At 53.1% G+C, this 27,865-nt stretch overlaps 1 protein-coding gene across 3 annotated transcripts in view; it reads right to left on the bottom strand.

The window, feature by feature from the left end:
* POC1A (POC1 centriolar protein A) overlaps positions 1 to 27,865 on the bottom strand; it is an 89,092-nt gene that overhangs the window by 38,864 nt on the left and 22,363 nt on the right. For all 3 annotated transcript variants that reach the window (XM_060204561.1, XM_060204562.1, XM_007527315.3), the window contains exons 7-9: positions 24,258 to 24,391; positions 15,190 to 15,258; positions 14,337 to 14,435 (exon numbers count right to left, since the gene is read on the bottom strand). In XM_060204561.1, the coding sequence (XP_060060544.1) occupies positions 14,337 to 14,435; positions 15,190 to 15,258; positions 24,258 to 24,391 (302 nt within the window). The remainder of the gene's footprint in view (positions 1 to 14,336; positions 14,436 to 15,189; positions 15,259 to 24,257; positions 24,392 to 27,865) is intronic.

The raw sequence follows: 27,865 nt of genomic DNA, 5'->3' as shown, positions 1-27,865 counted from the left end.
CCGAGCGCAGAATGCCAGAGTCATGCTTTGGTGTAGCCGAATTCCCAAAGCCTCGGTCTCCCTGACGGTCGCTGAGAAAGCGGTCAGGTCCCCAGGCAGCGTTTCCCAAGCAGCGGCCACTCGGGCTGTGGAATGTCAGGCCACTTAGAGGTTTGCACACAGCTTGACAATCAAGAGCAAGTGAAGTCTGCACACAACCTGGACAGCAGCCAGGACTAGCTGGAGCTTAATATCACTAACCCGCTGGCCAGCAGCCCCCTCTGGTGGGTGGTGGTGCTGGTCATTTGTTAACACCTGCTTGGGGAGACCTTCTCCGCCTTTTTGAAGTTCTAACACTGGACCTTGTCCCCCCCCCCTCACTGGCCAGCTCCAGAAACTGAAACTCTGTAACAGATCAAAGCATCCAGGAATGGGTGCACCACATGAGTCTGGGCTCGAGAAGGATGTGACCTCCACCCAAGACCCGGATCCTCCTTGTCCAGACCCGGATGGGTGGCCCACTGGGCCACTACACACACTGAACACCACTCATGTCATTGTGTTTCCAAAACAGAGTCCAGTGCATAACTGGAAGGACACAGACACACAGACACACACACGACTGAAGTGTCCACTCCACAATCTAAGTGTAGGGGCAGAGTCAACAGCAAGCTAAGGTGAGGCCACTTTTTAAAAATATATTTATTTATTTACTATTATTTTTAAACATTTATTTATTGTTGCAGTTATTATTATTGTTGCTATTGATGTCGTCATTGTTGGATAGGACAGAGAAACGAAGAGAGGAGGGGAAAACAGAGAGGGGGAGAGAAAGACAGACACCTGCAGACCTGCTTCACCGCCTGTGAAGTGACTCCCCTGCGGGGGGTGGGGAGGGGAGCCAGGGGTTCTAACCGGGATCCTTTCGCCGGTCCTTGTGCTTTGCGCCACATGCGCTTAACCCGCTGAGCTATCGCCCGACTCCCGAGACCACTTGTTGAATAGCACAGACTAGTATTTCTCTAAAACCTTTGGCTTTGACAATTTGCCCTTATGAAAAGTTGACAGGTGTCCATACCTGCCATCCATGTCTGTGACCCACACCCATGACCCTGCTGAGGAGAGCAGGCAGCACGTAAGCTCACCCTCCCCTCCATCTCCTCAAAGAAAACAAGGTGTGGGTATTTTCTCAAACCAAAGCTCCGAAGAAACCTACAACTGTCCTCACCGCACGTTATTTGTGGACCAGCTAAGCTACAGCCTTGCAATTTTAGGATTGTGCCCTAGAGTCCGACAAGAGGAAACTTTAGGTGCTCAACAGTCCTGATCGCAGGAGGAATTCTGGTTTCTCAGAACTGTCTGACTGTTGGTCACGCTTGCCCACAAGATCTTCTCAGCTAGTCCAAACGTGAGTTTGGGGCTTGGTGACTGCTCCCACCCTCGAGCTAGAGTAGGAACTTGCCACCTATAAGCTTAGACCAGGGAGAACAGAAGCAACTGGTGGCGTCATTTTGTCAGGTACAGCTACATGTAAATAGCCTTAAAGGACATCAATGCTGGTGAGGTCTTGTACGGTACAACAGATCCTAATGACGGGATTTTCCAAGTTAACCCAACTGCCGAATAATTTGGTTATAGTAATAACTATCTATTGCCTTCTTAAACCCAAAGACAGCAGGAACCCTCCTCTTTCTCTATAAAGCCCATATTTCTCCCAGTCCTGGAACCTCTAGGGTGGGGCTCGCTTTCCTGCATGCTTCTCTCAATTCATACCAACTGATACTGCATCCGCTGATCCCAACCTAAGCAATGCAAACAGTACCACCTCGGCATGTTACACTTCGGACTGTGTCCAGAGACGTCAGGCATGGAATGTCAACTCTCCAGCTTCATTACTCTGCCACCAGGTTCCAGACAATAATACCATGATGCCAACCTGAATTCCCTGGGCAGAAGACCCCACCAATGTGTCCTGAAGCCCTGCCTCCCCAGACCCCTTCCCCACTAGGGGAAAGAGACAGACTGGGAGTATGGATTGACCTGTCAATGCTCATGTTCATCGGAGAAGCAATTACAGAAGCCAGACCTCTCACCTTCTGCACCCCATAATGATCCTGGGTCCATACTCCCAGTGGGATAAAGAACAGGAGAACTTCTAAGGGAGGGGATGGGATACAGAGTTCTGGTGGTGGGAATTATACCCCTCTTATCCTATGGTCTTGTCAATATTTCCATTCTATAAATTAAATTAAATTAAAAAATAAGAGTAGGAACTTGCAGGGCACTTTCAGGAGTCTCCCACACTGGGCCCCCAAGGAGGATGGGGTGCTGGGTCACGGGGCCTGGGGTCAGCACGGCAGCCTTGAACTTGATCAGATGCTCTGGGACTGTGTAAGAGCCGAGGACCCCACTACTGGTAAGCAGGTGGGGTGTCCTTTGGAACAGGAATTATGAAAGGGCTAAAAGATGAGTCTAGGGGCCAGATGGTGGCGCACCTGGTTGAGCGCAACATGTTACTATGCACAAGGACCAGGGTTCGAGTCCCTGGTCCCCACCTGCAGGGGGGAAGCTTTACAGGTGGTGGTGAAGCAATGTTGCAGGTGTCTCTCTTCCTCTCTATCACCCTTCCCTCTTGATTTCTGGCTGTATCTATCTAGTAAATAAAGATAATGAAACATTTTTTTTAAAAAAAAAGATGAGTCTAAGAGGGAATATGAGGATGAAGACTTGCTATGCCTGACCCAACCCAACTTTCAAATTTCCTCACAGGATCAGAATCATTCACCCCCAGAACCCCAGGCTCACTTCCTCGCCGCGAAGTCCTCTCCTTGAGAGAAGCCATCCTGTGAGTTGGGGACCATAGGTATCTGTCATCTATTATCCCTGTGTTGGTCACAGGCCCACCTGGCTTGTGGGAGACACTCAGTGCACAAACCAAAGAACCCCAATCTTCTTCCCCAGGCCCAAGTCAAGACCGAGGCCCCCGCACCCAGGGGTAGGTCAGTCACTCCTGGATTCGGTTCCCAGAGACCTTCTGTTGATCCCCCAGGCTCAGTCTCTGAAGGTTTCCAAGTATTTCCCCTCACAGAAGAGGGCTGATGTATGAAGTCACGTTCTTCAAAGGAGTGAAAGCACAGCCCTGGTAAGCAGGAAATGGAGAGTCATTCTACTGTCCGAATATGCACCCAGGAAACAGAAGTGGCGCTGGGGAGGTCTATCTTACTGAAATGTCTTACACATCTGGGGGCTGTCACAGGGACAAGCAAAGATGAAATGACTGGAAGGGAAAGGCTGAGCAACTGCAAACTGCTGGTGACCGTCAGAAGGCAAGCCGACTGTCACAGGGCCACCATTCCTTGGCTCAGAGCAGGTCCCCATTTCTCCTGGGGGGGGGGGGGGCGGGTTTCTGAGGGAGACGGAAAACTATCCCTCTTGGGGCTGAAGTCCTTCAAGCCACCACTCCTGGTGACGCAGAGCTCAGGGGTCAGGAACTCGGACAAGAAGGTAGAAAGCGGGGCTGGACGGTGGGGTGGGTCTGCTCACAGGCCCCAGAAGTTGCAAATGGAGGCAGGGAGGCAGACTTGTCTTGAACCCACGATCATGCTTGAAAGCATCTGCTGACATCTGTCCAGAAGTTGCTGTAGAGGATGTACCTCTGGATCATTCTCGGACAGTGGGCCAAGCTGCCCTGCTGGTCCCCATGCGCTCTCTCCGTTGCTCTCTCTCTCGCTCTCTCTGAACTCACTGCGTTTCCTTCAGGGCCAGCACCTGCTCCACCACAGGGAAGGTACTGAGTACCTGAGGGCTACTTACCTTCTACTCTGAGACAGAAATGCCCACCTGCAGGAAGGTGCGTGTACAAACTATTGCACTGACTGTCAAATGTAAAACATTAATCCCCCAATAAAGAAACTGAAAACTGACGTAAAATAAAGAAGATGATTCAGACTTCTGATAAAAGCCCAAGTGTTGGCTGTAGGTTTGGTTTTTTGTTTATTCAACTGATTAGAATTTATTTGAGACTAGCTGGAAAAGCCCACGCTCCCTCCCCCAGAGTTAACATCTTGCTTACATAACCGCCAGTTCTAGACGAGAAGAGCAGAAACGAGCGCTGGGACGGCTCCACTCTCCACACGATGGGCCCCGCTGGACCTTCACCAGTTTCCTGTTGCCACCCTTGGGTCCTGATACTCCTGAATCCTTTTTCCTTCCTTCCTCCCTTTTTTTTTTTTCTTTCTCTTTTTAAGGCCTTTCTTTCTTTCTTCCTTTCTTTCTTTCTTATTATCTTTATTTATTTGATAGAGTCAGCCAGAAATTGAGAGGGGGAGGTGATAGAGAGGGAGACACACAGAGAGACACCTGCAGCCATGCTTCACCATTCATGAAGCTTTTCCCCTGCAGGTGCGGACCGGGGTCTCAAACCCAGGGCCTTGCACACTGTAACATGTGCGCTCAACCAGGTGTGCCACCAGCCGGCACCCCTCCAGAATCCTTTCCAAGATCTCACGCTGTACCTTTCTTCTCAGTTGCCTATAGTCTGTGCTCGAGTTCCTCGCTTTCCCCTTTTTCCTGGAGCATCTTGACTATGTTGTCAAATGTTGCTCAATAAAGGGCCTGGGAGGGGCACAGTGGGTGGGCAGCAACACTGGGCTCTTTTTTTTTTTTGCCTCCGGGGTTATTGCTGGGACTCCGTGCCTGCACTACGAGTCCACTGCTCCTGGAGGCCATCTTTCCCATTTTGTTGCTTTTGTTGCTACCTTGTTGTAGTTGTTAACGCAGTGCGCTACCACCCAATCCCCAACTGGAATACTGGGTTCTTAAGTAGGGGATCCTAAATTCGATCTCCGAAACCCCATGTGCCAAAGTCACGTTCTGGTTCTCTCTCTCTCTCATTAATAAACAAATGCACCTTTTAAGAACGCTGCTCAGCATGGCTCTGATATTTCCTCATGACTGGATTGATGTTACGTATTTCTCTTCTCTTCTCTTCCCTTCTTTCCTTTTTTCTCTCTTTTCTGCCTCCAGGGTTATCACTACCTGCACTACGAATCCACTGCTCCTAGAGGCCGTTATTTTCCCCGTGTTGTTGTTGTTGTTGTTGTTGCTTTTGTTGTTGGATAGGACAGAGAGAAATGGAGAGAGGAGGAGAAGACAGAGGGGGGAGAGAAAGACAGACACCTGCAGACCTGCTTCACCGCCCGCAAAATGACCCCCCTGCAGGTGGGGAGCTGGGGGCTTGAACTGGGATCCTTGTGTGGGTCCCTGCACTTCACACCATGTGCGCTTAACCCGCTGCCCGACCCCTAATGTTATGTATTTCTGACAAGAGCACCATGAAAGCCATGCATGTGACATCACAGGGCTCACTCAGGTAGGAATTATTACTCGCGGTGTCGACCGTGACCTGTGGAGATGGTGATCTCTGTGAGGTCTCTGCAAGGCAAGGTTACACCTCCCCCTCTTTAGTGAGTCTTGGGGGGGGGGGCTGTGGGCCATTTAGAAGGGGACGTGTCGCTGTCACTACCGACTGCCGAGTGTCAGCTCTGCTTGCCGCCTGCTGCAGCTGCCCCACAGATGAGAGGCGTCAGATGAAGAGCAGCGGCACAGCCGATGTCTCTGGAAGCCTCCGAAGCTTTTGGTGACAAAGAGACACAGTGGTGGTTTATTTATAGATGCACTTGAAGACAGATCATTGTAACTACTGGAGTTGAATTTTAAAACCTCAGAACAAAGGCTGGCTATTTTAAACTCTCCTTGCGCTCAGTTCAATGGAGAGTGTCAGAGGCACCGACCACACCCGGGCAGCACTCCCAAGCTTCAGTAATTCATATTTTGTGCAGTTTTATAGGACACAAGCCAACTCTGCTGAAACAGACACCCAGGCCTGGCTCTGCCTACCCCGCGGAAGCGGTGGGTCTCAGATGCACCAGAGCCTTTCAGCCCCCGTGCTGCCCACAACGGAGTTAAAGGAGGCTGTGTCCCACAGGGTCTCACAGCCTCCCTTTCCCAGGAAAATGAAGCTGCGCACAGCTGGTGTGAGCCGAGGTTACAGCACCTCTCCTCTGCCCCCCCCCCACAGTTGCAGGGTGACCCGTGTCCAGGTTAGACACAGGGTGTACTGGAGCTCACAGCACGTAGCTGTCCTTGAGGACAGGGCGGGGTAGAGTCCTTAAGTCCCTCTTGCCCAACTCTAAGCCAAGACCATTCCATCCCTCCATGCACCAGAACCACGGCGAAAAGGAGAGACAGGTTTCCTCAAATCCTCCTACATCTTTAGTGGAACAAAAAGCCCCAGACAGCATTCCTGACAAAATGCGGAAATGTGTGAGTATGGACGACACATCTGGTGCCGAAAGATGAATGAGTGCTGTGGGTGTGCAGAGAGAGCTGCTGCAGCTGTGCCAACGGGCAGCGTCCTCATCCAGGGCAGACGGGCACAGCTGGGATTAGACCCGTGGACCCTGGCTCTTCTGAAACGTGTGTCTGTCTGTCTGTCTTGGGAGGCAGGCAGGGGGAGTTAAAGAAGCCCGGCGAGATGCCGGAACTAGGTGAGGGGAGAGGAGTGTCGGGGGCCTCGTCATAATATTCTCTCAACTTTTGTTTCTAGCTTGAAATTTTCCACAACATAAAGGTTTATTGTTTTGCTTAATTAAAAAAAAAAAAAAAAGGCTCCCACATGACAGGAATGAATGAGCAGAGCCATGGAGCTGGGGCCCAGGGGAGGCTGAGGCCCGGGAGCGCCCCCTCCCCAGCGTCCTGGCAGCCCCACGCACAGGAGGCAGATCCGTCTCGATTTACAGCTGTTCACCCCAGAGTCTGGCACTGCTACAGAGAGGGCCTCCGGAGGCACCCAGAGCAGCCACTGAACCCTCCAGCAATGTCTGGACCTTCCAAGAAACTAATTTTAAGATAATCTCCATGGAAACCATCTATTCTGATTTTTCCCATGGTAACCAATGAGAGCATAAACACAAGCATTCTCCAGCACCCTTATACCACATGGGCCACGCCACCACCCAGTCTGGAAAACAGAAGCTGCAAAGGGCTTGTTTTCCACTGAAAATGACGTGAAGTCCCGCGACTTCTGGGCCCGTGGGCACGCAGGGGCTTCTGCCCCCCACAGCACAGGCACCGGCCACAGCAACTCATGACACCTGCTCGCATGCTGACAGGCCAGGGGGATGGTTCCTTTGCCCTGAGGCTGTCGGAGGCTGACAGGGATGAGCCACAGCCTGCCTCTAGCCTCACAGGTCCAGCTGCCCTGCTGGGCGCGCAAGGAGACCAAAGCTGAGGCCTTCCAGGGAGGCTTTACATCTGCCGGACAACTGAACGCAGGACAGAGGGCCTGAGCAGTGGGGATTCCAGCCAGCCCAGCCGGGGAAGTGCTCAGAGTGCCGGGCACAACAGGAAGAACTCACCACCTGCTGGCCTCCTGGGAAGACCCCATGGAGGAGGTACCATCTGAAAAGAGACTCAGAGGAGGAGTCCAGTTCTGCCGGGGAACAGGGGCACAGCTCAGAGAATCCTCGCCAAAACTGAAGTCACCATGCTTATATGTGCTGTGCTGGGGATTGAATCTGGGACCTCAGAGCCTCAGGCAGGAAAGTCTTTTGCAAAACCATTAGGCTGTCTCCCCCACCCTGCTCACCACTTTGAAACCGACTCTCAAAAGCCAGAAATGTCTAGTATCACCCATGCCCCTAGTGTGGCTGAGAACCCCTGCCGGAACAGCTAATCCCCGTTGAGACGGCAATCCCCACACCGGGAGGTGCCTGGCCGGCCAGGCCTCCGGTGACTCGGCAGCACTCTGCCAGGCCCAGGTCATTCTGGCAGACCTGGAGATGCCCCACAAGCACAGGAACCTGGAGGTCTTGTGGACGGACAACAGGGATGCGCACCGGGAGGCCACTGTGACTGAGGGGGATGGGCAGGTCGATGCCGGGGGAGAGCCGGCATGTGTGCACGCACCTCTGAATCCCGTGCGTGTCTCCTACTGGGCCTGAGTGGGTGTTCCAGGGCTGGGAGATGGGAGCAGTGCTTTCTGCTCTTCTCCAGTCACGGTCTCTCCGCCTGGGACCCTCCCGAGCAGGAGAACTCGGGGCCCAGGCACATACTTGGTGCAGCACAGGGAGTGGGGATGAATTGGGCCATGGCAGCTGCGCAGGGCTGGGCTTGCGAGAGGTCCAGAAAACATGAAAAGTAAGCTCTCCACTGTTCCCGAGTGGGAACACAGCTGTCAAACCAGGTGGGAAGGTGGCCCTTGGGAAGGGGAGGGGGTCTGCTTTTTTCCAGGCTCTTGTTCACAATGCCAACTACTCTGCTGGAGGGGAGTGGGTGGGTGGCCTCAGCACACTGGAGGCATGCCAGCCTTCACACAGGCCCTAAGTTCAGGGGTAGGGGCAGCGATGGGTGTCTGTCACCTGGAACCTGCCCTCTCCCAGCGTGTGTAAGTGCCAGGACATCGTCTGACTCTTCTGCAGTTAAAGACCCCATTTAACAGTTTTGATTTAAAAAAAAAAATTGGCAATAACAATAACAACAATGGCAAAAATGGTCACCAGGAACAGTGGATTTGTAGTGCAGGCACAGAAATAACCCTGGAGGGGGGGGAAATCGGCTCCAGAACTGGGGTCAAGTGGAGAAAGGGGGGCTCCTTTCTAAGGCACAGGCAGGGTTCACTCCAAACATCCACAGCACCTTGCTTGCCAACTCCACCACCCCCCCAATCTACACTCCTATTGCTAAAAGAAAATGTCAGAAGATATTTGCTCTCAATAAGAGGCCCATGTCCCCTGTGTTCCTAAATAAGAAAGCAAATGTGGGCTGGGGAGACAGCATAGTGGTTATGCCAACGACTTTCATGCCTGAGGCTCCCAGGTCCCAGGTTCAATCCCCAGCACCACCATAAGACAGAGCTGAGCAGTGCTCTGGTAACTCCCTGTGTGTATCTTTCTCTCTGTCATTAAAAATAAATAAATGAAATTAAAAAAAAACTACGGCAGGTGGAAACAGGCCCCTTCCCCCACTGCTAACCTTGACTTCATGGGACAGGTGCCTGGGATAAGAACCCAGATCTTAAGAGCTACGGCCCAGCTGTACAGCACATCAGGCCAGACTTGTGGAAGCTGCTGAGTCGTAGCAGGGACTCTAGTCTCTGAAGTAGAGGAGGCAGGAAGAAAGAAGAGGCCATCCTCAGGGAAGGCCGAGGCCTCGGGCCAGACAGTCTCAGCTAACTCAACCTCCCGTCCTGGGGACATGGAGGCTCTGGGGGCCCTCAGCAGTTACGCAGTTGAAGACCCCCTTCATGGACTTGCTTCCTTCTCCAGGAGCACAGAGAGCGTGGGTCTCTCCTCAGGAAGTACAGTGGGTGCTGACCAAGGTCTAAACCCCTCACAGGACCACACAAGGCTGATCTGCAGCAGAAGCTGACTTCAGAAATGATCCCTGGGGCTAGCAGACAGTGCACCCTGGAGGGCATACACCTGGTCATAGTCCCGGCATCGCATGGCCTGGGGACGCGCCCATACGGTGCAGTGCTGCTGTGGTATCTCTTCCTTCCTCTCTCCCTGACTCTGTCTCCATCCGATTTTTTTCCCCCTAAATGGTTGTCCAGGGTTTGGCCCCTTCTCCTGCTCACCATCCCCTCATCCTCCCAAATTCTGAGCACACAGTCGGCCTGACTGGGGAGAGGGCTCATTTAGCTCACAGTAGGACACAGGAAAGAAAAGGAACGCTTTAAAAACAGCTAAAGCTTGCTGAATACTTGCAATATGCCAGGCCCAGTTCCAAGAACCCGATTGGCATGTACCACCTGCAACTTCCCAAAGGAGAGCCCGATCTCTCTCCCATTCGAGGTGTGTGGAGCTCAGGGGCACTGTCTGACTGGAGGGAGCCAGTCCTGAGCGCACAAAAAGTGGTTTTCCAGCTCTACTGAACTCCCTACATTTCTGCCTTCGCCCCCCCTCCCCCCCTCCGTGTTACTTCCCTTCCCAATTGCATAACAGGCCCTCAGATGTTCGGAGGGAGGGGAAGAAGAAGGAGAGCAAATCAAGTAAGTGCCTCTTAGCTATTTAAAGTCGTTTCAAATGCTTTTGTGGTTGAGGCAGAACTCAGTCCTGTGGTGGCCAGGACTTTGGTTGGGGGGGGGGGGGCAGGTGACAAATCCGAAGTCAGTCAAAACACTAAGGTCCACCCCTCCTCCTCAAGAAAGACCCTAAAGTATAGAGAGCAGGAGGGAGCAAGGCCTCTGTGGACGACCACAGAGGAGGTGGGCTGGCTGGGGAAGCCAGCCCAAGCACCAGTAAACAAGCTCGCAGGACTCCCACCCTCGTGGACCAGGCGGCAGCTCCTCTGGAGGGGCCCTTATGTACCCACAGGCAGCGCTTTTCGAACTCCTGCGTCTGGCAATAAGTCACGAGGCAGAACTCAGAGCTTCCTGCCCCCCAACCCCCCAGTGTGGGGCTGGAACCCTTCTCTGAGGAGAACACTCCCCAGCCACAGCCCTAAGACCCTGCCCTCCCCATACAAACCCAGCCAAGAACAGAGGAAAAATGGAAGCCATTATTCTCATTCTGAAGGGCTGGGAAATGGCTTGTGCTTTTCAACATGAAATGTGCCTAAAAATAAGCTGTGAATTTCAACCAGAGGTTGAAAATAGCTCTGGCGATGAACAGAGCTCTATTCAGAGTGGGCTCCAGGATGGCCTTCATCCTGAGAGCAAGCAAATGAACGCCACGGTCGGAGTGGGGGTCCTGGCAGGGGCGTTCCAGGGCGGAGGGGTTGTCCCAGGCTCACAGGGCTGCCCTAGACAGTGATGGAAACGTAAGATGCAGCTCTGGACCAAAGGGCTTCCCACACGCTCAGGCCTGTGTCAAGCAGCTCTCAAGGCACACGGCCCAGAGCTAAAGGAGACAGAGACCATTTGCGGAAGCTTTGGGGGCACAGTGCTGGCGCTATGACTCTGGAAGAAGCCAAGTCTGCCTGGGCAGCTACCATCTCAGAGCCAGGGGGCCCCAGGCAACAAGGGCAAGTACTTTCTCAAATTACAAGGAAGGAGGGAGTCGGGCGGTAGTGCAGTGGGTTAAGCGCAGGTGGCGTGAAGCGCAAGGACCGGCGTAAGGATCCTGGTTCGAGCCCCCAGCCCCCACCTGCAGGGGAGTCACTTCACAGGCGGTGAAGCAAATCTGCAGGTGTCTGTCTTTCTCTCCTCTCTATCTTCCCTTTCTCCATTTCTCTCTGTCCTATCCAACAATGATGACATCAATAACAATAATAACCACAACAACAATAAAAAACAAGGGCAACAAAAGGGAAAATAAATAAATATTTTTTAAAATTACAAGTAAGGAAAACCAAGTTGTTTCTGTTGCTGCTGTTGTTTGCCATCATGACTGGAAGATTCCAAAGTGTCACAGGACAAATAATAGTCCCAGCAAGCAGGCTGTCAGGAAATCCAAGAGCAGGGGCTAGGTGGCAGTGCACAAGGATGGGAGTTCAAGCCCCCGTCCCCACCTGCAGGGAGGAAGCTCCATGAGTGGCAAAACAAGGCTGCAGGTCTCTCTCCCCTCCTCTACCTCCCCCTGCCTCTCAAGTTCTCTCTGTCCAAAAAAAGAAGATCCAGGAGGACAGACCTGAGCCGCAGCTGAATGAGGGTCTCAAGCTCTGGCCCAGGACAGCACCCACAACGATCGACCCTGGCCACACACACGTACTCCCACCGCCTCCTTACTGGGCTCACCTTGGAGACGGCTCAGGACAGGCTGTGGCTCTGTCCGTCCCCTGCACACCTGGCAATGCCTGGACACAGTTTTGGTTGTCACAGCCAGGGAGGAGGCGATGCTACTGACATCTAGTGGGAAAGGGCCAGGACGCTGCTCCAGCGTCTACAGCAAGCAGGGCCAAGGACGGAGGGTGCCACTAAGGCGCTGAGAAGCCCCGGGCTGGGGCACAGGTGGGATGTGGACAGAGCTGAGGGGTGGAGCACAGAGCTGCAGGGTTTTGTGAGGAGCTGAGACATCAGACCAGCCATGGAGCCTGTCACCGAGTGCTAGCTCAGTGCCAGGGAAACCTTGGGGCACTCCCCCCCACACACACACACACCTTGGGAAACACAACCACTGACTCTACCAACCGGCTCTCTCTCCTCAGCTTGGGAGAATTAAATAATTCTGTGGATGACGGCGTTAACAGCTGCACAATAATATAAAGGTATCACCACCAAACCGCACATTCTAGAGTGGTAGATTTTTATCCTGTGTACATAAACAAGCCCCCACCCCCACCCCGGCTCTCCTCTTGGCCTTGAGTCCCGAAATCAGAGGAGCCCCTGAGGTGCACGCCACATGGCACACGTGTGTGCGTGTGGGCGTATGGCTGGAGCAAAGCCCGGATGTAGACACAGTGGCAATGGGGTTTAAGAGAAATAAGGAAAAGCTCTGGGGGCCAGGCGGTGGCACACCTGGCTACGTGCACACATTACAGTGCACGAGGACCCAGGTTCAAGCCCCTGGTCTGCAGCTGCAGGGGGAAAGCTCCCCGAATCATGAAGCAGGACTGCAGGTGTCTATCTCCCGCCTCCTCTCTATTTTTGGCTGTCTCTATCAGATATATATACATAGAGAGAAATCCCAAAACAAAGAAAGACTTTAGGATTAGCGAGTCAAGTCCCTCTGTGAGTAGCCAAGCTCACAGGCCTCTCCCAGGGGCTTTCCAGGTCCAGTCATGGATCTGGAGGCTTGAAAAGAGTGAAGGTTTTGCCTCGGGCCACATAGCCAAGGTTCAGTCCCCAGAGCCCACAACTTCTTCTCTGCCTGTACCCATGTGGGGATGCCCTGTGGGTATCGACAGTCCATCATGGACCTGAGGTGATCTGGCTTGTTCTTGCCCTGCTAAGCTGTCTGCCCACCACACACATCCTGCCCGGGGCTCCTGGTTCTCAAACCACAGCACAGGCCTCCTTCCTAGAGTATCAGGCCCCACAAGGTGTCTCGTGCCCCACTTCTGAGCAGGAGCCAAGGGACAAGAACCGGCCTGTCTAAGTCACTCTAACAACAACAAGAAAAGGAGTACAGGATTCTTTCTCCCCTTGCTGGGGACTTCTAGCCACTTTCAAGAGGCAGGCAGCAGTGCCCTCGCCTGCGACAGCGAAGAGGCTGACAGCCTCCTTCTGCCTACAGTCTCTCGTCAGCCAGCCCCGCTCAGGTGGACCAGCATGCTTGGCCCCAGGTGCAGGGCCGTGCAGGTAAATAACCCCCAGGTGTCTAAACTTGACAACGGTAGCAGCAACTTTACTCCCTCAGCCAACCCAGTTAGGACAGTGCACAGGCCTGGGCGGAGCCTGGTTGTAGGGGAGAAGGGCTGGACCCCAGAGACTCCCAGCCCAGAGTCTGGAAAGGGTCTTTCCTGGTACGAGATACACTGGGAGCCAGCAGACCACCGATGCCCCGGCCCCCCTCACCACATTCAACAGCTGAGCACTGGCGATTCACTAGCTAAAGTCGAGAGAGAACAGAGCCTTCTGGCCAAGGGCAAACTTCAGAAAGAAAGACCATACAGCCCTTTGGCCTTTATCCAGAAGTGGCCCTGAAACACAGCACGGGGGTGGTGGAGGCACCCACAAGCTGGAGCCAAAGGAAGCCCAGGATGGGCTCAGAGGCTTCCTGCTTCTATTCTGGTCTGGCCTTGACTCACTGTGGGCCTTGGGTAAGCCGCTTCCTGTTGTTCAGGCCAATTTCCACATGTGGGAAAGGACATGCTGCCGCTGAGGCCCAGGAGTCAGACTGGAACAGTCTGTGGCCGCCCAAACTGAAAACCCTCGGGGCTCGGGCCTTTAAAGGTTCACGTTCCCGAGGCTGAGTGCGAACTTATTCATGGGACTCTGTCGCTGCTCAAACTTCCTCAAGAAATGCCACTGGTAAGTAGCACTGATTATCCTCTTACCAACAAAGATACTAAAAATGGCCCGCGGTTAAAGAACTTCCTCCCCACAGTTACAAGAAATAGTGATGAGGGAAGTGAGAGCGACAGGCCCTTCCCACTCGTCCCAGCTGTGGCTGCAGACCCTGTACCCTCTAGGAACCAGATGGGTCCGGTGGCCTGGGCTCAGCATGGGACAGATCCTTCCCTTCCTCAAGCCACAAGTCACCAGCAGCCATGGAGATGCTGCCTGGGTTCCCAGCAGCCTACTCTCGCCGTCTCTTGACGTCTTGTTTGTTTACTGCAGATTCAAGACAAAGTGCCATGAGGGTCAAAGCACTGGCTAGCAAGTGAGGTCCCTGCCTGGCAGCGGGTCTAACCCTCCAGTGCCTCCCTAGCCCGGCCCCGTCAGGCCACCAGAGTCACAGGCTCAGGACACTTACGAGATTCCTGGAGGAGCTGACCAGCGAGGCTGGGGGTCTCTGCACTTTAATGGCTTCTCCATAATCGGTAGCATCAAAGTTACTCTTCCAAACCATCACCTGCCAAGAACAAGAAGTCACGGAGTCAGGGGGTTAGAAAACCCTGCTCTAGACTGGGAGTGTGGATCGACCAGTCAACACCCGTGTTCAGCGGGGAAGCAATTACAGAAGCCAGACCTTCCACCCTCTGCAACCCACAACGACCCTGGATCCATACTCCCAGAGAAATAGAGAATGGGAAGGCTATCAGGGGAGGGGAGGGGATATGGAGATCGGGTTGTGGGAATTGTGTGGAACTGTACCCCTCTTGTTCTACGGTTTTGTTAATGTCTCCTTTCTTAAAGAAAAAAAAGAAAAGAAAAAAAGAAAACCCTGACCTGGCCCCTCCTGATGGGGATGCCAGCCTAGTGACCACTTTCAAAGTTCCGGCCCACATGTGGAGAGTAGTCACACCTCCCTGTCCCTCTCAGCAACCTGTCGCAAGGGCCCAGTGATTACTGTCGAATTATGTGAGTCAGGTAAAAAGTTAGGCAAAACTACTTTTACTTTCTTTGTGGCAATGAAAGCCCAGACACCTGCCAACCCACGTGGTGTGGACAGAGAGCCTTCAGGTGCTGCCAGGAGGCTGGCGCCTGCAGGACATCCCCACGGGAGAGGAGGGATGAAGCCCCGGGAGTGAGCATCTGCCCCGGGTTCTAGGCTCTGCAGTCATGAGAGTCCTCAAGGAAGCTGGTGAAGCCCAGCCCAGGGCAGCTCAGCCTCCTGTCCTGCCTCATGGGCTCAGCCAAGATGCCCCTGTCCGTTCTCTACTTACTTGCTCGTCAGAACCTCCAGAAGCGAAATAGTCCCCTGTTCTTGAAAAGGCAACAGTAGTGGCAGGGCCCTGTCAAAGCAAACACAAGAGATGATTCTAGGGGCTGGAAGACGGATCGTTTGGTAAAGCACGAGCCTGATGATGTGGAAGTGCTGGACTTGAGTCCCGAGGCCACGTGGGAGCACCCTGGCTGGCACGGAGCAGAGACCCATGGGTGACGGAATGGTGCTGGGGCCAGTGAGAACATCCAGGCTTGCGAGGGGGCACAAATCTCCCAGGAAAGAGGGCTGGCCTTTCCCCCACAGGCCATGTCCGCTGCAAGAAGATGCAGGCCTGAGATTCCTTGTGACCCCACATTAGGGACCAGCTCTTCCTCCTAGTGTCACAGGACCCAGCGCTGTCTGAGAGGTTCTTCCTAGGTGATGACACAAGCTTGCCTCGTTCCTCCAGACCAGTGCCGGGAGCAGCAAGAGTCCCGGCTGGTCACACCTGGCCTTGAGCAGTGGGGCTGAGGGAAGTGGTGGGGCCATGGACTAGAGGAAACTGGGAAGCAGCTTCTGCTGGATTCCAGGAAAGATCCAAGCAGCTGTGAGCAGAACAGGGACCTGAGTGAGGTCCACTTCTGCCTGCTCAGAAAAAAACAAGTGGAAAGCCAGCTGGACCCTCTCTTTTGGCTCAGCCCCCCCCCCCCCACCCACCCACCCGATGGCGCCTCTGCTCTAAAGCACTCAAGCAGGGTGAGGAAAAAGGATGTGCGAGGTTGGCTAGCCCTAAGCTGGCACAGAGCGTTTCACCTGCACTAAAGCGACTCCGCCTCCCCACAGCTGACATGTTCACAGGGGCAGACAAGGTGCAGAGGGCACACAGAGGACCACTCCATCCGGTGGCTCTCACTGCCTGTGCTGCCGGCCAACAGGACAAAGGCGATATGGTCTCATGTATGGAACCATGTCTGACTGCATCAGTGAGAGGCAAATGCCAAGTGCAAGGCCTCCCAGGCTGTGCACCCAGGGCAGAGTGGAGGGTACAGTGGAGGGCATCCTCTCCCAGGGCAGAGTGGAGGGCAGAGACGCCTGCTGCTCAGACACCTTTCAGGCAGACAGTCACCACGGGCTCCCAGGGCTAAAGAGCTCACGGTGGCGGCACAGCGGGCAGGGCTGGCTTGCAAACATGAGGTCCTGAGCTTGAGCCCCAGCACCACACGTGTCAGGGGGAGGCTCAGGTTCTCTTTCTCATGAAATAAGTAAAATAACCTTTTTTTTTTTTTTTTTTTCTGAAAATGACTTTTACAAGGGACGGCACGATTTCTGGTACCCTCTACTTGATTCTTGGAGAGCTTTTCAATTGCCCATACCTTTCAACTTTGATAGAGTATATGACATGGCTATGTTATTCTAAAAGCATAGCTATTTTTTTGAGGAAAAAACAAAGCGGGAACAGAGAAAAGGGAAGGAAACTGACATGTGGAGTGCCGAGTGCAAACTCTGCCTGCCCAGAGATCTCTGAGTTAGGGCAGCTTTCCAAGAAGTCACAGCAACTGAAAGACCAAACAACTCTGTGGGTCAGTCTCCTTTCCTGTCATCACGCAACCAGCAGATGGACAAGACCCCGAAGGCCAAGCAGTGACAGCAGCACAGAGTGGTGTGGCCGGCAGCCCAGGCTCAGCAGGAAGGGGGCCGGAAAGCAGGTGCGGGGAGCCCTGGACGCAGGAAGTGCGACTTTTCCTCAGAGTCCGGTCTCAGGAGACCAAGGGTGGTGAGAGAGACCTGCATGCTATGAGGAGAATTTCAAGGGCTGGGGCTTGGCTCCCCCCGGGCAGCTGTGTTGCTGTGAGGAGTGGCCTTTCACAAGGCTCCTGCCTGTCTGGGGCCACAAGCAGCCAGAATCACGCGAGCGCAGCCCAGAGCGTGACTCCAAGCAGCCAGCCCTGGGCTCCCTGAAGGTCTGAGCCTATATGGGCCGGGACACAGAACCCTGGAAATTCCTGCCCCGAGTCTCCAGGTCCCCAGATGGCCCCGGCCCTCTTCTGCCGCAGCCCACTGGCCTGTCCACCACTCCTCCTGCCGGCTTGAAGAGCTCCTTCTCTTTCTCCATCTTCTTTTTGCAGTCTTCTGCAATGAGCTTGGTTTTTTGGTTTCTGTTCTGTTTGTTTCCTCTTTTGAAAAAGTTGTGTGTGGGGAGTCAGGCGGTGGCGCAGTGGGTTAAGCGCACGTGGCGCAAAGCGCAAGGACCGGCATAAGGATCCCGATTCGAGCCACCGGCTCCTCACCTGCAGGGGGGGTCGCTTCACAGGTGGTGAAGCAGTTTTGCAGGTGTCTGTCTTTCTCTCCTCTCCTCTGTATTCCCCTCCTCTCTCCATTTCTCTCTGTCCTATCCAACAATGACGACAACAACAATAAAAACAAGGGCAACAAAAAGAAAATAAATATTTAAGAAAAAAAACTATAATAAAAAAAAGTCGTGTGTGTGTGTGTGTGTGTGTGTGTGTGTGTGTGTGTGTGTGTGTGTGTGTGTGTGTGTGTGAAAGAGCTGGGTCAGACCACATTTCTTCCACTCAAGACAATGCATTTTTTGTTGTCTTTCTGATTTGTATGTGGTGCTGGGGATCAAGCCCAGGGTCTCCTGCCGAGCCGCCCCCCTCCCCAGGCCCCACCTTCCTTGGTTCTAAATAATGCATTTAAGGTTACTAACTAATCTCCCTGACTGCCACCACAGACAGATGCTCAGAGATGTCAGCACGCATCATCTTCACTGCTATATACTACCAGATGTTTACTTTCCACTGTGACTTTCTCTTCCTTCTTCCTTCCTTTCTTTTCTCCTGATTTTCTCTGTAGTCGGCCAGTCATCTGGGAGCACATTCTCGCTTCCCAACCACAGGGAAACTAGCAGCGTCTCTTCTGTTACTCACAGTGTCAGCTGTGAAGTCACACCAGCTTGCCAGACTATTCTGCCTGCTTGGCGGCTTGCTCTTTCCAGTTACTGGATCACCTCTGTTTTCAGCACGATGCCACAGAATGAACTGGGGGCCTAACAAGCGTATCTGCTGAGCTACCACCTCCAACTCAATTTGCATTCTGTATTTTGAGAGACAGAGTAAGAGAGGGAGAGGGATGCATTGGATCGACCTTCCCGTGGTGCATCCCGTGAGTACCCATTCATTGGGGAAACTGACGATCCTTCCGAGCCGACTGAATCCACATGGATCCCAGTCACTTTCAAAGCCAGCGACAAGCAGCTCCTGACAGCTTTCAAGCTGACCTGTTGACTGGCTACGGAAGAAGGGCAAACGCTAGAAGAAGAAGAGGGAGAGGCACCAAAGCACTGCTCCACTATCCATGGAGATCGGCTCGCTTTCCACCTCGGTGACGCCAACAGCGTTGCCACAGGCTGCCGGCCCGGAGCCTTGTGCCTGTCATCGGCACGCTTTGCTGCTGAGCCCCCTGCCCCCAAAGCCCAGGCGGCCGCGGCTGAGGCACTGTGCACCACCTGCTCCTACAGAGCAGGTCTAGGGGATTCTTTTTTTTTTTTTTAAAGATAGGACAGAGAAATGGAGAGAGGAGGGAAAGACAGAGAGGGGGAGAGAAAGACAGACACCTGCAGACCTGCTTCACTGCCTGTGAAGCGACTCCCCTGCAGGTGGGGAGCCGGGGTCTCGAACCGGGATCCTTACACTGGTCGTTGCGTTTTGCACCACGTGTGCTTAACCCGCTGGGCCACCGCCCGACCCCCGGTACAGGGGATTCTGCAGGGACCCTGAGCGTGACTGAGCAGCAGCTCCTGGCTGGGTCTTTAGCGGGAGACACTGACCTGCCCCTCTGGTCAGAGGTGCCCACCTCCCTGTGGCCCACTGGCAGATGCTTCCCAGGCTCAGCCTGGTCCAGCCTCCCTCTCTGCCTCTGCTGAGTCTTCCATGAGACCGTCCTGCTTCAGCAGCAGCAGCGCTGGACACATCCTGGCCTCCATACAGCTCTCCCTGCTGACCCGGCCCAGCTGCACTAGGCCACTGAGCTCAGCTGGGCCCATACCAGGGTCGGCACCGTACGCCATCTCTCCCTCGCCAACTTCCAAGACCCACACTGTGTGGTTTCTTCTCTCTCTCTCTCTCTCTCTCTTTCATCTATCTATCTATCTATCTATTTATTTATTATTTATTTTTGCCTCCAAGGTTATTGCTGGGGCTTGGTACCAGCACTACTAATCCACGGCTCCTGGCGGCCCTTTTTTTTTTTCCCATTTTATTGGATAGGACAGAGAGAAATTGAGAGAGGAGGGGAAGATAGAGAGGGGGAGAGAAAGACAGACACCTGCAGACCTGCTTCACCGCTTGTGAAGCAACTCCCCTGCAGCTGGAGAGCCGGGGCTCGGACCGGGATCCCTGCACGGGTCCTTGCGTTTGTACTATGTGCACTTAACCCGCTTCGCCACCACCTGGCTCTCTGGTTTCTTCACTCCCAAAACAGCAAAGCATCAACGAAGAAAGCTGGTTTTTGTTTTTGTTTCTTAATGCAAAACACAGAAGGTGTTCAGTTCAGCAGCTTTTCCAAGCCCCTCTGCTCCCCTCACCCTTCCCACTGAGTTACTGAGGTCCCTATGTGACTGAGCCATGACTGCCGTCCCCACAGCGGTTTTGTATTGAGGGTCCAGTAAGGAACCAGTAAGGCTGTCACACCACAAACGCTCAGTCAGAGGTATGAGGAGAGTGGCCATGAGACAGAGACAGAGCGGCCGCGGAAACACCACAAGCCAGTCAGCCAACCAGCCGGCCTCTCCTGCCACCAGCCCTAGGCAGGCCCTGCGCTTGCTGGAGCGTTTGGCTCCTGTGTCGGCGCTGTGGCCTCATGACCAGAGAGAGCCCTCGAGGCCGAAGTTCACTCCTGCCCTCAGCCCTGGGCTCTTGGATACTCGGGCTGCAGTAGACTGGCTGCTGTCTCTCCTCATGTCCCTGCACCTCTCCCAGGAGATGCCCAACAGTCCAGGCGGGGTATAAACGACTTGAGCACAGAGTTATCACCCAAATGAAGAGGTTACATAAGAGCCACAGAGCCTTCCCAGAAACGGGGGCAGAGGTGGGGCTGGCGAGCTACTTCTAAGTGCTGCCTCCCGCCCACCAGACCAGGTGGTCACACTACTGCCACTCCTCATAGAGGGCGAGTGGCCCTTGTCACCACCTCCCCAGCCCTGACCCAAATGAAGCCTGGACGAGCTTTGGTGGCACCAGTGGGTCCTCACATTGCCAGACAGCAGCCCCAGGACGGGGCTCTGCACCTGCAGGCTGGCTGCTTGCTGCACCACAGGCCGGCGGGGGACAGAGGGAAGCATGTGCCCATCTGTCCCCACACGTCGCAGTCACTCCACAGTGACACGAACACCAACTGCACAGCCACACACAAAAGCCAGATTTAACTCCCCACCCACATCCCGCCCACCACCCTCTCCTAAATAGCTCTGGGGACTTACACCAAGTGAGCATGGCTTGAGAATATGTTTCAGAAAATGCAGAAAAACAAATGTGCATTCCTAGCACGTTACCCCTAGTCTTGCCACAGAGAGCTACCATGGGGCTGCTCGGGGCATGGGTTCTGGCGACAGCTGCAGTAGGTGAGACAGTCGTCCCTCTCCCGGCCTGTCTTCCTTGCTGTCACTGAGGGGGAGAGGAGAAGGGGAGAGGAGACGTCCACGATGCCAAGACACCCCAGGTCTGTACTGCATCCAGCAAGAGGCAGGGGGCTCCCTTTCCTCCTGCCTGACTGGGCGCGCGGCTGTGGCAGAGTCAAGCGCCACTTCCCAGAGCTTCAGGATGGTGACTGGCACTCATAGCTCGCCCGCCAGGACCCTGAGAGGGATGACAAGCAAAGAGCACTGCAGCAGGGGTGGCGGTCAGTGGGTAGAGGGCTGACACTGTGCAGGCAGGAGGTCCCAGCTGTGATGCCCGGCCCCTCAAGTATGACGGACCAGTTCTCTCCCTCTCTGAAAATAGCTGGTCTTTTTAAAGAAAGAGTCAGGGGCTGGGCAGTGATACATCCAGTAGAGCCCATGTGATAACATGTATGAGGATGCAGGTTCAAGCCCTGGTCCCCACTGGCAGGGCGGAAGCTACATGAGTGGTGGAATAGTATTACAGGTGTCTCTCCTCTCTGTATTTTTTTCCCTCTCTGTCTCTCACTTCTATGGAAAGAAAAAAGGGGGTGCGGGGGGCCCTACAAGTGCAGGCACTGAGCCCCAGGGAAGAAAGGAAGGAAGACAAAAGATAGTCCTGGGAGTGGGAGATAATCTGCCCAGCGGAGTACAGGTATCCCCAAGCATAAACCTGAGAGTTAAGCCCACAGGAGGGGAGTTTAAGGCTGGCTGAGAGGAGCTGTAGTGTCTCTAAGAAAAGAAAACCGAGCCAGGGTGGCCATGCAGCAGCATCACACATGCTCGAGGCCCTGGAGCCGTCTCCATGCGGCATTAGGAGAGAGCAAAGCCTTTGAAACACAGCTGTAGGCTAGGGTTCCCACAGGTCAAATCCAGTTAGGGCAGCTGGAGGGGAGAAGCCCGTCTGAAGCAGGGCAACCCCACAGCCCACCTACCAGGAGATAAGAGTTTTAGAAGTGTGTGACACAAGTGATGTCAAAGCAAGTGGATGTTCTGGGAGATAAGAATAACCCTACGTGAACTAATAAGATAAACCCCCGAGGGGCTCCAGGGTGAGCGGAGGGAGAGGAAATGGGGCTTCCCGGAGCCATTGAATACTTGGCACAGTGGTTAAGGCATTAGATTATTTTTTTAAAAAATGTTAATTTATGTATTCCCTTTTGTTGCCCTTGTTTTTATTGTTGTAGTTGTTGTAGTTATTGTTGTCGTCGTTGTTGGATAGGACAGAGAGAAATGGAGAGGAGGGGAAGACAGAGAAGGGGAGAGAAAGACAGACACTTGCAGACCTGCTTCACCACCTGTGAAGCGACTCCCCTGCAGGTGGGAAGCCGGGGGCTCCCGGGATCCTTGAGCCGGTCCTTGCGCTTTGCGCCACCTGCGCTACCGCCTGAATCCCAAGGCGTTGGATTCTTAAGCATCAGGTCCTGAGTTGAATTTCTAATAGCACATGGGTCAGTGTGACGTTCTGGTTCTCATCTCTCTCTCTGGTTCTTGCTATCTCTCTCTCACACACAAACACAAATTAATAAATCTAAAAATAAAAAAAGGAAGGAAGGAAGGAAAAGAAAAGAGGAGGGGAGGGGAGGAGAGAATGGAGCCAGGTTGTGGCGCACCTGGTTAAGCACACACACTACAGTGAGTAAGGACCGAGGTTCAAGCCCTTGGTCCCCACCTGCAAGGAGAAAGCTTCACAAGTAGTGAAACAGGACTGCAGGTGTCTCTCTGTGTCTCTCCCTATCTCCCTCGCCTCCTCAATTTCTCAATGTCTCTCTCCAATAAATTAATAAATTAACTTTAAAAAAAGAAAGAAAAGACAGGAGTAGAGAGGAGAAGGCAGGCAAGGCCTGGCCCGGAGGTGTGCAGTATCTATCTGCACAGCACTGCCTGTTCCGTGCTCTGAGGGAGTACACGCCATTCACACGGTTTTCAAATGCCCTCCTGAGTTTAAGGCCCCCAAACAGTCACTTGTGAATCTAGGTAACTGATCTGCCAAAGAGCTAAAAAAGGTGGTTCTCCAACGAGCTGGGAACAGGACCAGCACTGCCCCCCCAGGCCAGCAGCCAACTGTACGTCACACCTGGGTAGGCCTGCCAGCATCCGCACAGCAGACAGGTCCCTGCTGGGAAGGACCTCGGTCACCACAGGCTGAAGGCACCAAGCACCTCCACCCAGGCCCCAAGAAAACAGAAGGCAAGAGCTCCCACTCCAGCCATGGCCACTGGCCCCACAGCACAAACGACTAAGATGAGGGGCTGGGTGGTGGCACGCCTGGTTAAGTGCTTATGCTACAACGTGCAAGGAACTGCGTTCAAGCCCCCAGCCCCCACCTGCAGGGCAGAGAAGCCTCATGAGCAGTGAAGCAGCACTCCAAGTGTCTCTCTGTCTTCCCCCTCCCCTCTCAAACTTCCCTGTCTCTACCCAGTGATAAATAAGGGAGGGGCTCAGATGACACAAGGCAGCCTGAGAGCTGGTTTCTCTCTCTTTCCCGCCTGCTCACTGATGAGAAGGGCACAGTCTGAGAGGGTGTGGCATCTGCTCCCTCCACCCCGTTAGGAAGTAGAGACCGGAAGTCAGGGGGTAGCGCAGTGGGTTAAGCGCAGGTGGCGCAAAGCGCAAGGACCGGCATAAGGATCCCGGTTCGAGCCCCTGGCTCCCCACCTGCAGGGGAGTCGCTCCACAGGCGGTGAAGCAGGTCTGCAGGTGTCTGTCTTTCTCTCCCCCTCTCTGTCTTCCCCTCCTCTCTCCATTTCTCTCTGTCCTATCCAACAACAACAACAATGACAACGACAATAATAACTACAACAATAAAAAAAAGGGCAACAAAAGGGAATAAACAGATAAAAATAAACTTTTAAAAAATTGAAGAAAAAAAAAAAAAAAAAAGGAAGTAGAGACCAAGCCCCAACAAGAGCCCGTCTAGCAACTGCTCTGCTCAGCCACAACGCCACGGTGGGGATCACAAGAAGCCCGTATCCGGGTCATCTCCAAGGAGTGCCTGCCCACAGGGGCCTGTGCCTGGCCACTGCCCCCTAGACATCCACGGCACCAATGCCTCCATGCCAGGTGCTGAGTGAGGAGACTGTCGGCACTTTGGCTGCCGTCAGAAAGTCCCGAAGGCGCCGGTTTCCCTGCTCCACACCAGCCCGAGACCCTGCAGTGATGTGTCACCAAAGGCAGAGACTAACCCCCACCTCCCATCTTGGGGGCGGGGACTCCAGGGAACTCCTCACCCACTGGGCAAAGGGAAGCCCAGCGTCATTAGGGGACAGATCCCACTCGGCCCCGTGCCCAGATCAATTCCCACAGTCCCTTCTCAGCTGCAGGGACAGGACGAGCACACCTGCCAGAGGTCGCAGCTGGCAGGGGCCCCTGCAGGGGAACCCTAGCTCCACCGGGACCCTGGGGACTCAGCTCCAGGCCGACAGCCTCACCTGGTGTCCGTGAAGCGTGTAGAGCAGACGGCCCTCCATGAGGTCCAGGATCTTCAGTGTGGAGTCACTGGAGGCCGTGACCAGGTAGTTCCCCGCCGGGTGGAAGGAGAGGGCATTCACGGCTGCACTGTGCACTGGGGAAGAGACAGCAGTCAGGTGAGGGTGGAGGCCCAGGGGTCCCATCTGAGGGTCACTGGCAGGGTGGCCTTGGCTCAGAGCAGCTGCGGGAAGCCTCACAGACACACTCTGGGAGTGGCCCAGAGGGCAAAGCACTGGGCTTGCAAGCATGAGGTCCTAGGTTCATCACCCAGAACTGCATGTGCCAGAGTGATGCTCTTCTCTCCTCTTTCATTAACAAGGAAATCTAGGAGCGGGACTGTTGGTCTGCTTCTAAATTCTGCTTTTAAGACCCCTTCTGTTGCATTGCTTGTGGCCTATTTACATAATCATTGTTTTGTTCGCACTGGTTTAATCCCCACTGGTTTGTGCGCTTTTTCCTTCTCCCCACCCCCTAATCTATGTACATCCTCTTCTGACCTGACACTTCCACCTCAGGAGATATATATAGGACAGGATTGTGATTACAGCTAGCTAGATCGAACTGCATCCCCGCTCAATAAAGATTAAACTGCGTTCCCAGCTCAGCCGTGAGTCCCTAGTCATCTCTCTCCCACCTGCGAAGCTAGCCCGGCATCTGGCGCCCCGAACTGGGACTGGCATATGGTGCCCAACGTGGGACCTAACCCACCCATCCCCCAGATAAGTAAACTTGGCTACCCATCGGCCATGGGTTGCCTTACTTATGAAGAGGTTTCCCAAAGCTTCTACTCTTTCTTCATGAGACAGTTTCTCTGTCTCTGGAACATTTTGCTCTGGGCCACACTTTGGTTCCCTGACCGGTAACTTTGGTTCTTTATGACCATGATCGTAGAGCTGGGGAGATGCATAGAAATTTCTCCTTGGACTTTCTGGACTCCCTCTCCCATGTTTCCTGAGGAGAAGGACTACATTTTGCTCTGGGCCACACTTTGGTTCCCTGACCGGGAACTTTGGTTTCTTATGACCGTGATCGTAGAGCTTGGGAGATGCGTGGAGATTTCCTCTGGGACTTTCTGGACTTCCTCTTGCATGTTTCCCGTGAAGGACTACTCTAACTTGAAGAGCATTCTCCAGTACCCTGGCAGTTCCCAAGAATGGAGACACGTGGTTAATTCTACTCTCCTGATTAGATTCTTTCTCCGATGGGAAGACACTTTTAAAAATGGGTGCCTGCAGCAATCCAGAAGAAACCATCAGAAGCACCCTAAATGGAATTTCGAAGAGCTTTTTGGACTAGGACACCCTCTGGGGACTCATGATACTACATGGTGAGATTTGGATAATCTGGTTCAAGGTGAAAGAAGCAAAAACTGCCTACCACTTTTCTCTCAATTCCCCCCTCATTGTTCTCTCTGAATATCTTAAGTTTGCTGTCTGCTTTCAGTTGCGTTTCATAAGAGTGATTTGAATGACTGAATTTTTGTATGACATTGACTTAAAAAAAAAAAACGCTGGACACAGCCATGATTTCTAGAGACATCCAGAAACAATCCAAAAAATTGTTTTTTCCTCTTTTGATTTTTTTTTTTTTACGTCTTGGTATAAATATGAAACATTTAATCCTGAAAACTGTATGAGTTATGGGCGGGGTAGATAGTACAATGATTATGCTAATGTTTCTCATGCCTGAGGCTTCTAACCATGGTTCTTCTATTGAGCTTATACTGTTTAAACAACCTTGAAATCATACTAGAAAGGACTTCCAAAATTATAAAGGTACTTAAACCAATTATAATGGAGTAATCAATTATAGTAAACTTCTAATCTGCTACAAGTTTTGCTTCATAAGTAAGTGAATTACAGCTGTTAAATCTTCACATGAAAAAGCATCTGCTCAAATGGAATCCCTAGAAATCCATTTGGACCCGTTCTCTGACATCGCCCACAAGATGGCACGACTACAGCAGCCTCCCCCCCCCCCCGAAACCAATGATGAGACCTGGTACGACCTGAAGAAACAGATTCACAGACTCCAAAGCTCACTCTCTACAGAAAAGCGGAATTCCGGTGGCTGATCTTCCCCATCGAGACAGACGTGCAGCATTTCATCCCCTGGCATTTCTTCCGTGGTCATCTGCTTTGAACCGACACTTCTGTTGGACTTACTGGTACACCTCTTGGACACTTTATACAACTTTAAAGCAGCTTCCCTTTACGCTGCTGGGTTTCTCAAAGACTGCAGCAGTCCATGGACTTTGCAGCCATCTGCCTTGGGACTCTATAGGCTACGTCCCGTCGCCTGCAGGCTCTGCCCTCAGAGACGGGAAAACCCCCCGTCCTTACTAGGTCCTGCCCACAGAGGCAGGAAACGCCCTTTGAGGTATGAAATGCCCCCAGAGGCAAGGGATGCCCACAGAGGCAAGAAATGCCCTTTCACCTGCTAGGCACTGCCCTTTGAGGCAGGAAACGCCCCGCTCAGGCCTCCCCTTGGCATCTCACTGGTTCTTGCTGCTCTCCTACTTGTTCCTCCTCTTGTGCCAGTTTTTTTTTTTTTAAGATTTTATTTATTTATTTATTTATTTATTTATTTATGAGAAACATAGGAGAGAGAAAGAGCCAGACATCACTCTAGTACATGTGCTGTCAGGGATTGAACTCAGGACCTCATGCTTGAGAGTCTAGTGCTTTATCCACTGCGCCACCTCCTGGACCACGTGCCAGTTCTTTTGAAAATGCCTGTACGATATATGTTTCTGTTCACCCCACACTCCTGATACTATGGCCATTAGTTAAAAAGAAAGAGGGAAATGTTGGTCTGCTTCTAAATTCTGCTTCTAAGACCCCTTCTATTGCATTACTTGTGGTCTATTTACATAATCATTGTTTTGTTTAATCCCCACTGGTTTGTGCGCTTTTTCCTTCTCCCCACCCCCTAATCTATGTACATCCTCTTCTGACCCGACACTTCCGCCTCAGGAGATCTATATATATCTAATCACAGGATTGTGATTAGAGCTAGCTAGATTGAAATGCATTCCCACTCAATAAAGACTAAACTGCGTTCCCAGCTCAGCCATGAGTCCCTGGTCATCTCTCTCCCGCCTCCAAAGCTAGCCCGGCATCTGGCGCCCTGAACTGGGATCGGCACGGGACCAGAAAGCATAATGGTTATGCAAGGAGACTCCTATGCCTGAGGCTCCAAAGTCCCAGGTTCAATTCCCCACACCACTGTAAACCAGAGCTAGTCGAGTGCTCTGGTAAATGAGAGATCATAGATAAAGAAATCTAGTAGATAAACCATGGCATTCCAAGAGTAGTCCACAGAATATTCAGAAGGTAGAGCACTAGCCTTGCATGGCAGGGGCTTCTGGTTCAACCCACAGCACTGTGTGCACAGCAGTGCCCTGGTTTCTCTCAGATTCCATATTAAACGATTTTTTAAAATGACATCTTGATACAGCAGCCAATCAAAAGACAGCAGAAGACTCACCCAGATCCCAGCACAGGTGGAGGGAGTCTCAGGAAGGAGGGAACAGATGTGGAAAGGCCAGAAGAGCCAAGAGATCCCT

The sequence above is a fragment of the Erinaceus europaeus genome, chromosome 12 (assembly GCF_950295315.1).
Source record: "Erinaceus europaeus chromosome 12, mEriEur2.1, whole genome shotgun sequence".
Classification (NCBI taxonomy): domain Eukaryota; kingdom Metazoa; phylum Chordata; class Mammalia; order Eulipotyphla; family Erinaceidae; genus Erinaceus; species Erinaceus europaeus.
Note: the sequence above shows the minus strand (reverse complement) of the source record. Positions and strands in the feature narration are given on the sequence as shown.